This window comes from Miscanthus floridulus, chromosome 10, assembly GCF_019320115.1.
Source record: "Miscanthus floridulus cultivar M001 chromosome 10, ASM1932011v1, whole genome shotgun sequence".
NCBI classification, from domain to species: domain Eukaryota; kingdom Viridiplantae; phylum Streptophyta; class Magnoliopsida; order Poales; family Poaceae; genus Miscanthus; species Miscanthus floridulus.
This window is the reverse complement of record NC_089589.1, coordinates 14,331,212-14,342,131: the sequence shown is the minus strand read 5'-3', so window position 1 is coordinate 14,342,131 and position 10,920 is coordinate 14,331,212. Positions and strand designations below refer to the sequence as shown.

Sequence of the window (10,920 nt, the reverse complement as noted above, 5' to 3'; positions counted from 1 at the left end):
AGATGACGGTCACTCTCGAGGACGTTGCCATGATCCTTGGAGTCAAAATCTGAGGATTCCCAGTGACAGGAGACACAGAGTCTGAAGGATGGCAGCAGCGGGTTGAGCACTCCTTGGGACGTCCCCTAGCGGCAGTTGAGGCTGGCAAGAAACGGCGCAGCAGTGGGGTGTCCCTGAGGTGGCTTCGTCAGCAGTTTCGGGAGTGCCCACCCAACGTAGACGCCCAGACCGTGACATACTACTGTCGGGCCTACGTCCTACACATGTTTGGTACGGTTCTCTTCCCTGACGGCACTGGAGACACGGTGTCCTAGATGTACATCCCGTGCCTTTGGAACTGGGAGGATGCCGGCAATAGGAGTTGGGGCTCGGCTATACTTGCCTTCCTGCACCGTCAGCTTTGCGAGGCTTGCCGCCGTCCTAGAGGCGCGCACGCTACAATGTCAGGGTGCATCACACTATTCCAGGTAATAAAGCAAAGTTGTACAAGTTTCCACTACAATTCATTGTTTTTTTCTTAACAAAAGTGATTAACATGCAAGTTTCCACTCTTTTTTGCAGATTTGGATGTGGGAGAGGCTTCTAGTTGGGAGACCGCATCAGCTTGATCCCCCACAACCTTGGTTTCCTCAAGGAGACGCAGTTGTCGCCCCTACCGTGGCACACCTCTACGAGCGAGCCCACGGAACTTACCACGTGTCACGCCATGCGTACATCAGCTTCACCAATGAGCTGGACACCCTTTTGCCATAGCATGTAAGTTTCCCACCCTTTTGGCCTAATAGAGGATATGTGCACAAATTGAGCGTCGACTAGTTGATGACGACGTTGTGTACAGGTTGAATGGCGCCCATATCGGTGGAGGCAAGTCATGGATCTCAACTTGAGCTCCTTGTGCACGGCAGACGAGGACGTTTGGACGATGAGACCCCCCTTATTTGTTTCTATGCAGTGGAGTACCATCTCCCTCACCGTGTAGCACGGCAGTTTGGTAGGCTACAACCTTCTCCGCCCGAGGATTTCTCCACCAGTTGGCAGCTCCACAAGTACGTAACATGCAATATTTTATTCGTTTCACATGAATGAATCGTTGAGTAGGCCTTCATATTGCTGCTATGGTGTAAAATTTGCAGGTTCAGCAGACAAAAAAAGAAGATCACCAACTGGCAGCTGGAGCACTAGCGCTACATTGATGTGTGGATGTTGATGGAGCAGAACAACATGGGCATCCACGCCGTCCATCGTGACAAGGCATTCGATGATTACCTTGTTTGGCTTGGTCAACGAACAAGGCTTCAATTGAGGCCCGCTTGGACGGAGCAAGACATTGCTGACATTGCGAGTGAGGATGAGGGCAACAACCCATATGACCAAGTTACCCAAGAAGGCAGGCAAGTTGAGATCGCCCCTGCGTTAGCCAGAGCTGTAAGTGATACAACTATTTCCATCTCTGAGGTCTTTACTGTGATGGAGACTTAAATTCTTGTTTTTGTTGCATAGAGCACGGAGATAATGAGGACAGTGGCCGAGCAAGGAAGGGCATTGATGATTCCTGTGGGCGATCCTGATGTGGCCTCCATGTTACGACAGCACATTCATGTAGTCTCCTGTCATTTAGTTGATGTTACATCTTTATATAGTTTTGCGACCAACCCCACTTACTAATAGTGCTTTCAAAATGCAACGTGCCATGCATCGCCTCCGAAAGGTAGCTGCACGCCTTGGATGTAGACGTGCCCCGGATGTGGCAGTCCCACAACAACTTGGTGCTGGACCTTCTACTGCACATGTTGCAGGGACTTCGTCTTCACATGGTGCACATGTTGGCAGGACTTCTTCTTCACATGGTGCAGCAACTAGTGCAGAGGGTGGTCAAGGACATGGTCCTTATGATGATGAAGGAGAACACCAGGGAGAAGATGATGAAGGACAGGGAGAGTACTATGAGCATGAGTATGATGAGATTGGCATGTCCTAGCTTGAAGATGCACCCCAAGGAACTCAAGGCCCCTCCGGTTCTGGACGTCCACAGAGGACGCTCAGACCAATGGACAGGTACACTCCAGGTACCTATCCGTTTGGGAGGGGAAAGCATTACGCTCGCCGTCCACGTTAAGGTACATCTTTTGATATGGTAATCATGATACTTGGCTCAGATTTTAGCAAACACCAAATAGCTATGTGAAGGTAGTCTCATTAATGGTTTCTAACTTAGCTCAATATCCACTAAAAGTTGTGAAAATGGACTACTGTAGGAAAAAAGAGAGACAAGGAGAAAATGATGGAGCATTAGACAAGGAGCGAGCTAAAAGATCCAAAGACTTCATATGCTTCTTTTATGCATGGACTATGTATGCATTGGACCTTATGTAATGCACTATGTATGGACCTTGTACTATGTTTGGACTATGTTGGATGATTGATGAAGCATATGTATGGACTATGTATGGATGTTGAATGTGTTGGACTATGTTGGATGTTTAATGTGTTGGACCTCATGTATGTATGGATGTTGAATGAATGTGTATGTCGGTGTGGTCATTTGTTATGTGAAATTCTGTATGCTCATGTATTCTGTGTATTATGTGTTATGTGTATGCTCAGTTCATTGTTTTTTGGTGAACCCAGGAGCTCAGCGTCAATTGAACACACGCTGAGGGTGGGCACCTCGGCGTTTAGTCAATTGACGCCGACCCCTGGTGCATACTGGAATCCTTTGCCTCGAAGCGACGAGGTGCCCAAGCTCGGCGTTCCGTAAATTGACACCGAGCCGTTAATCTCGACGTGAAAATATTAAACATCGAGGTAGGCGTGTGGGCTGACCCGACGACGCCCGTGGCCCAAACGTCAGCGTGGCTCGACTCGGCGCCTAGTTGTCCGATCTCGGCGTGGGCCGACTCAGCGCCGAGGTTCAGCCCAAACCTGGAGTGGGCCGTGGTGATCCAAACCCTAGGGTTGGCGTGGGCCGACTCGACGCCGAGCCTCAGCCCAACACTTCACGTAAACGGCCGAGCCAAACCCTAGGGTTGGCGTGGGCTGAATCAATGCCATGGTCTACCTCGGCGTCGTCCGACTTGACACCAGCCTATAAATCATAAAAAAGAAAGAATAAAGTATTAAAGACAGAGGTCTTCTAAACCTTTGGTATAGGTTGAAATCCTATTTGCATGATTCAAATGAAAAATCTTTCTAAATGATTCCTCTTCTACTAACACGAGTTATACTAATAAGAGTAGACATGCTATATTTATGTTTGTTCCTGCAGGAAAAACCGAAGGTTGGTTCGATTTCAATCCCCTATTTTTAGAGAGAGTCAAATCTTTTTTTTCAGTTTGGGAATCAACCATAGTACATGAAACTTAGAGATAGGTAAACTGCAATTTATAAAATAGCGAATGCACAACGATTACACTCACATCAAAACTAACAATGGCATGTCACAAACTAAACCTAGCATGCCTTAGGGGATTGAAAGAAACAAGTGATATAGACGTTGCAAAGGTACTACGATTACACACTCACATGAAAAATAACAATGGCATGTTGCAAACTAAACCTAGCATGCCTTAGGAGATTGAAAAGAACAACTCATACAAGCATTCCACATTCGGATTGACTAACAAAGGTTGGTCCTAATAATGCTCCCACATATTAAACTGAGTTGCGCCTTCCCCATAGTATCCTCCAGTTGATGGCGGCGGTGGCGGTGGCGGTGGAGAAGGAGGCCCGTGCTTCTTATGGTACGGGCACTGGCAGTACAGATTATTGCATAGTGCCTCCTCTGCATCATTGATGTTGTCGTCGTCTGACTTGTCCCTGTTACCACTTCCAGGGCCATACTCTAGGTCAAAGATGCGTCCCTGTAGATATGTGATGTACTGTTGATGGGGATAGATAGGAGGAGGGTCGACCCATCTAGTGAAGCCACAGTTATCTGGACAGCTTGAATCCTAAAAACCCATCTACCAATAAGTACTACTACAAACCAAATGCAAATCTAAAAAAGGAGAGAGTTCAAAGGAAATACAAATCCTCGTGGGCATCTGAAGAAACGATGGCCTCCACCGTCACAGTCGTTGTACATCTGCACAACGCAATCCAAACCGTGGCGGCATTTTGGCCAATCTTCAATGCGCTTGTCGTATGATCTAAGAGGTCTCTCATGGGTGAAGTCACTCTTCCTCTCCAAAGGAAATTCCTCTATTGGTTCTTCAAAAGAATCAGGACCCAGAGAACCCTCCCACACAATCGGAGGTCCCTTCCTCACCCCCTTTCCTCTCCCTCCGCCGAAACCATTTCCACTCGAGGAACCTCCGCTCGACATTTACTAAAACTAAACCAGAAAACAAGTTGTGTGGATGTGGAGCAAGACATGGAGCACTATATATAGAGATGAAGGCAGGTTCACCATGAATGCTACTTGACAAAAAACTTGTGTGCGTACTCATTTATTGAATCTGCAAAGGCTAGATGCTTCATCTGAATTGCCTACAACCATGACTGGTCATTTCATCTGAAAAGGCTACACCTGTGTTTTGTCACTTCATCTAAATGCAGTACATCACTCTGATATTAATTCATTGCGTATACGGATACAACAGTAAACGAATCTAGGCTTTTCAGTGAGTTTTCAAATAGACTTTTCATTGACTACAACAGTACTTGTAGCCCTTTCAGTGACTGCAACAGCACAAGTAGCCTTTTCAGTGATACAAATAGTAGCACTACAGTCCTAGGATAGTTAACGAAGTACAGGGCATAATACCATCTGAAATAAAAGCATAGTGCATTACAACATAATAAAAAAAGTCCAGGGAATAAGTTCATCTTAAATAAAAGCAGAGTGCATTACAACATAGTAAAAAAAGTCCTGGGCTACACGACATCGCTCATGAATAAACCAAATACCTAATGAGTGCAACGAGGCCACTTTCCCTTCCTCTAGGCATCGGGATTCTCCTCCATCGCTGCCTTCGCTCGGCGCACACGCTCAAGCTTCTTCTCCCTCTCCGACCTATACGCAGCAACACGTCTCCTTTCCTCCTCTTCCTTATGCTCCTTTCCTATAGCCTCCTGTCTGCGTCTCTGCTCAAACCTCTCCTTAACCTCCGCATCCCACTCCTTCAGGCCTTCTAGATGCTGCTTGTCTGACTCCTTGATCTCAGTGTCAATCCACTGCTCAAAGTCACACAGTGGTGGAACGGTCTGCAAGAAAAATAAATTGTTACAAAACAAATAAATAAGTAATACTTAATATCACAAGAAAATTAATTAACACACAATAAAAATTCCTCACAATCGATCCACGGCGCTGTTGCTTTGTAGGTTCCCATGCATAATTGGGACACATCCAGTACCTCTGTCTATATGTTTCCTCATCTTCAGAGATGTCTACCTTGCAAGGATCACCGCAAAAGCACATGGGTCGAGGAACACCTTCAGGGAGAGGCTTTAGGTCGTAGGGATTTGCCCTCTGGCGATCATAGCTACAATTGAAAGAATTTAGTCATATTAACGGAGAACCAAACCTAAACCTAGGGTTTTCTATTTGTTGCACAAATAATGAATAAACATTGGGATTACCTTGGAATACGAGCTTTACCATGCCTTGGCATCCTAACATTACGTAGAAAAAAAATCAATCCAAAGTACCTTGCAACGAATGTAAAGCTACTAACACTAAATCACCATACCTCCCAAATAAGCTTTTCATTACAAACCCTAAGCAAATTTGAATCCCAGCAAACACAAAATTTAACTCAATGATTATAAACCAGAACATATACAACAACAACAACAACCATACATTTGGGTCATTCAATCATTTGAACCACCATACATTGCACGAATGACATGAACATGAACCAAACCTATAATGCCAAGTTCAAAAAAAAACACAAACAACTGAATCTAAATGGATGAAATGAAAGAGGGGAAAGAGGAGTACCTTGGCAAAACGTCAAAACCCTCGATCTGGCCTCCCAAGAGCTGGATTTAGGATTTAGGGTTCGTGGGAAGAGAGAGGGAGTGGGGAATGGCCACCTGTTGGTTCTGAATGGAGGGAGGAGGAAGAAGGGGGCCGCGGCGCGGCCTCAACTGACCGAACCTCGGCGTTGAGTCGGGCCGCGCTGAGGTTAGCGTCTCGGCGTCAGCTGATCGCACGCCGACCTCTTGGCCCACGAAGCGTTGTTGGGCCGCCTGGGCCGCGCGCCGGATGGTGCCAAGAGCTCGGCGTGACTCTCCACCGCGCCGAAGTTAGGCCTGTGGCGTTGGCTGACACGACGCTGACGTACTGGGCCCCATGCGCTAGCCTCGGAGTCGTCGGTGACGTGGCAAGGACTCGGCGTCGTGTCAGTCGACGCCAACCTTCATACCTCGGCGTGATTTTCTAAGATGCTTAAAAATTGTCTATTTGTAGCAAAAGTTTTGGCAGGGGTCTTTTTGTAAAAAATGTTTTAAAAAAGGGTCAAAATGCAAAAATTTCACACACTCGCCTGCATGCAGCGTTGAGCGCAGACTAGCTACACAGGCATAGGCATAGGCTGGCGTGCACGACTCAGTCCCTCCGTGAAGAGCTAGCAGAGACAGAGACCTGCACCGCGTGGCGCATGCATGCAGCTATGCTGCCGGCGGTTTCTGTTCCGGCCATCCGGGAACTCAATGCTACCTTGTGTTTCTGAACAACACCGTCATACACGTACTCCTCCTACCTGATGCCACTGGCTGGATGCTGCGCTTTTGTATGGTCGCTGTCATGGTCAATTGGTCACGCTCGATGGCAACCGCGTCGTCCTAGTGACCTAGTAGTCCGATCCTAGGAGTAGTTCCTAGCTACCTAGCCACACCCACGCCAGGCGTTGAAAGCATGTGCAGCTAGCTAATGCCTGCGCGTACTGGAAAAAAAAAACTGACTCTGTCTGAAGCCTCAACAAACATACTCCTATACTCCTAGCGTAGGAGTATTGTTGATGGACGATCGAGTCATGGATGCATGAAAATTAACCAGACACAGTCAAATGATGCATGACCAAAACGTGTACCTCTACACCTGCCGTCAAACACACTAGTAGTGACCAAACTTTGGTCCGCAAAGAACTGCACAAGCCGATCGACGCATAACAGGATATTTGGATGATGGATGCACAGATGCCGGCCACCATTTGAGAGACCGGCCGGCCGCCGGCCACTACCTACATGCATGCATTGATGCGCATGCCGACCACCATCTGTTTACAGAATTGCATACTGACCATCGTGCGTGTTTATCCTATCACCTAGCTACTCTGTCTATCGTATCCTGCTTTAGGACGGTAGCTAGGGGTACGAGTACCCAACAACAAGGACGGCCAAATGACCAAATGAACTGAACTTCCCCTGCACGAACAGACACGGACGCATACAAGAGTATACCTGATCTGATCTATACACACAGTGCGCAAGCAAGATCTGTCGCTCTATCCGGCCGGGATCGGATAGCCAGACCCAGACGTACGGTGGATTATTATTGTTTGTGCGGTTAAAAACCAGCAAAAAGTGCTCCCACGATCGAAATAGTCAGTAGCAGCTAGCAGCTTTGCAAGTGGCCGACCTCTTTGGTTGTTCACATTGACGACCTGCCTGCTGCCGGAAAAGAAGCGACTGCAAATAATAAAGTGTCCAGCGTTTCCATCTGTTGCATTTGCGTATAGGATCGGAGGAGTATATGATAGTACTATAGATACAGCATCTAGCTAGCTAGTGCAGTGAGCTGACAATGCTGCTTTAACCAATAAAACCCCAACGATGCATTATGCATGCGCACTACACCCTGCGGCACTCCTGCTCTAATAAACTAGAACCAGAAACAGCCAGCCGCAGTACAGGGGGGCTAGCTGAGATCACTGATGGGTCACTCACTGTGCTTAGCTTGATCAGATAATGGACGGAGCACTATTGGGCATTGGCCACTCGACCTGCACAAACCAAAAAAGCTATCATATTTTCACGATGCATTTCAAGAATTCAAGTAAACAAAGAGATCGATGGCTGGCTGGATTCCGTTTTATTATCAGTATTCAGTAGCAGAGTGCCAGAGTAGTACTGAAGCAATTCTAGTGGACCATCTGCCAATGCAACATGTAAACTCAGCAGCTATATATACTGCTATAGGCTCGTCAACCTTGGCAAGCCATGGCACTTGCATAGTGCTTTACTTTCATATACTGCTAGTATATCGCTTTGATTTCAGATTTGACTACTGAACGGGTTCAATGGCTTTCACAGATACCACGGCACTTGCGGCTCTCGCTTCTCGAAGAGTCAATGAATCTAAACTCTGACCAAAATTATAGAAAAAAATACGAACATTCATAATACAAAATTAGTATTATTAGATTAGTCATAGAATATATTTTTATAATAAATTTATTTAGAGACATAAATATTAATACTATTTACTGTAAACTTATTCAAACTTGAGCTACTTTGACCGGCACGAATTCCATAATTGCATTCTTTTCTAGACGGAGGAAGTATATACTAGTTTGCAATCAAGTAGTCCTCCGTCCCTGTGAATCATTGCCACGGCTCGAATGTGGGGACTGGGGATTGATCTGATTCAGAGGAGCATCTTTGCCTGTCTCTCTTTCCGGGGCAGCTCTGCTCATCCAAGACATGAAAATGAGCTGTAACCGATCATTTCCATCCTTTTTTCTTTTTTTTATGAAAAAAAGGAAGTGTAGCCGAATGGTATCATGGTGTTGACTTCTGCTAGCCAGCTCCCTCCAACCATGCATCATGTTGAATCTCGGGGAGCAGCTCAGCTGTAATGTAAATTGTAAACTCACATAGTTTAGTACTGTAGACTGTGTGTAGCAACTGTGGCTACATCACCCACAATGCTTGTTTTCTTGCAGGCTGGTAACAAGAAAATGGTTATTATTTCCTTGGATTGACAAGATCCAGCAGGCAGGCGGAGAGAGAGAGAGAGAGGGTAAACTGTTTACAAGTAGGAAATCATCAGAGAATCTGACAGGGAGACAGACATTCAGGCTTGCTCAGAGTTAGTACAAGTGTGTGTAGTATACTAAGTTTAGTTTCATTTGATTAAGTTGGAGTGGATCGATGACGGACACAATTAAGCTCGTTCACAAATTGATCTCGATCACACACACACCCCCCAAATCAAACTAGTAGAGCTAGCTAGCATGCACACCGGCCTATACATCAGTGAGAAAACAACCAAACCACTCTCTACTACTCTAGCATGGACCTGCGCAATCTTTATACTGCCGGGATATACCTATCTACCACCAGGCATGGACCTGGCACTAGTACTAGGTAGCAACCATGTATTAGTATTGGACACACACACATACAGATTTACCTATCTACCACCAGGCAACAACATAATTAAACGAGCATGTAGATATATTCTAATATGGGCCTTGTTTAGATCACCTCCAAATTCAAGTTTTTTCACTCTCTCTCCATCACATCAATTTTTGGACGCATGCATGGAGCATTAAATGTAGGTAAAAAAAAAAACTAATTGCACAGTTTGGTTGTAAATCACGAGACGAATCTTTTGAACCTAGTTAGTCTATGATCGGACAAAGTTTGTCAAATACAAACGAAACATGCTAGAATGTCCAGTTTGCAATCTAAACAAGGCCATGGTATCATAGAACCAGATGCGGTTTCCAGCATGATGTATCAACTTCCCAGCATGCATGTACGCACTCTGATCTGCCCAACCCAACCCAAACCACCAAACCAAACCGGCAAGGCTAGTGCATATCTTCCTCCTCACGGTCGGTCACGGCTTGCCCTTGTGCTGCGTGTAGATGTAGTCGAGGTGTGCGTCGCCAAGGAGCCTCCTCTCCAAGCACTCGTCATTCTCCTCCTCGCAAACCGCCGCCGCCTCCTCCTCTGCTCCCATCATCTGCAGATGCAGGACATCAAAGATTAGCTTTAGCTGACATCAGCTCTAACCGAGACTTGTAGATTCATTGGGATGGATTTTTCCTTCTCCCTTCGCCTCACCTCTGAGATGGAGAGCTCGTCGCCATTGCCCGCGGCCTCACCTTCCTGAAGCACGAGGCCGCCGTCGGCAGCTGCCGCTGTGGCACCATTCTCCGCTGCAGAAAGGACAAGAACATCAGGGCAGCTAACGAAGCAGCAGGCCAGCAGCTGGTAGATAGGATGGGGTTAGAAAAGAGCTTCACCAGCCGTGTACGCATGGCACGGCCGGACGAGTGAGGTAGCTAGGTACCTTGGTGAAGAACCAGAGGACGAACGACAGCAGGCTGCAGCGGCAGGAGACGAGCCGCCGCCGCGCCGTGGGAGAAGCAGACGAGGAGGAGGAGCAGCAGGGCAGGAGCCGCGGGTGGCCGAGAGCTGCTGCGGCCACGCCCCATGTCGGCCTCCGAAACGTTGAAAACTACGCGCTGCGTTGTCCAAGGGGAGCAAAGGAGGAGGGGGAGCTAAGTAGTCAGCGGCTGGTTGGCTGCTGCTGCTCGCTCTGGGACCTTGTTTGTGTTGGCTCTCGGGTGCTCGGGGTCGTGGTGGCGCCGAGGCGGTTCTCTTTATAATGCCAGAGGTCCAGAGCTGCTACTGCAAGCGGCGCCCCTCGTCCCAATCTCCCATTCCCAAGGAGAGAGGCGGAGGCCGCAAGTCGATCGTCGAAGCACGCACGGTTTGCGGCCGGACCCGCAATGGAGTCGGCCACAGGGTACGTTCATAACGTGTACATAATGGCCCTGCTTATCCCATATTCGGTTTGTTCGGCTTTTTTTTTAGTCGGAACAGTATTTTTCTCTCACAACAATTCAGTCAGAATAGTGTTTTCAATGAGTTTCAGTCAAGTTTCAGACCAGCGAACGGGGCCACAGAGTTTTGGTTTGGCCTTCTATCTATCTATAGAGTAAAATACATACATTG

General features: G+C 47.2%; 1 protein-coding gene across 1 annotated transcript; it reads right to left on the bottom strand.

Annotated features, from left to right (window-relative positions):
* Positions 1-9,391: 9,391 nt before the first annotated feature.
* On the bottom strand, positions 9,392-10,553 carry LOC136487707 (phytosulfokines 5-like). Its single transcript, XM_066484808.1, has 3 exons — positions 10,253-10,553; positions 10,024-10,118; positions 9,392-9,922 (listed from the first exon to the last, which is right to left on the bottom strand). Exons 1-3 carry the CDS (start codon positions 10,395-10,397, stop codon positions 9,797-9,799), a joined length of 366 nt encoding a protein of 121 aa, XP_066340905.1. The 5' UTR covers positions 10,398-10,553; the 3' UTR covers positions 9,392-9,796.
* Between the last annotated feature and the right edge of the window lie 367 nt (positions 10,554-10,920).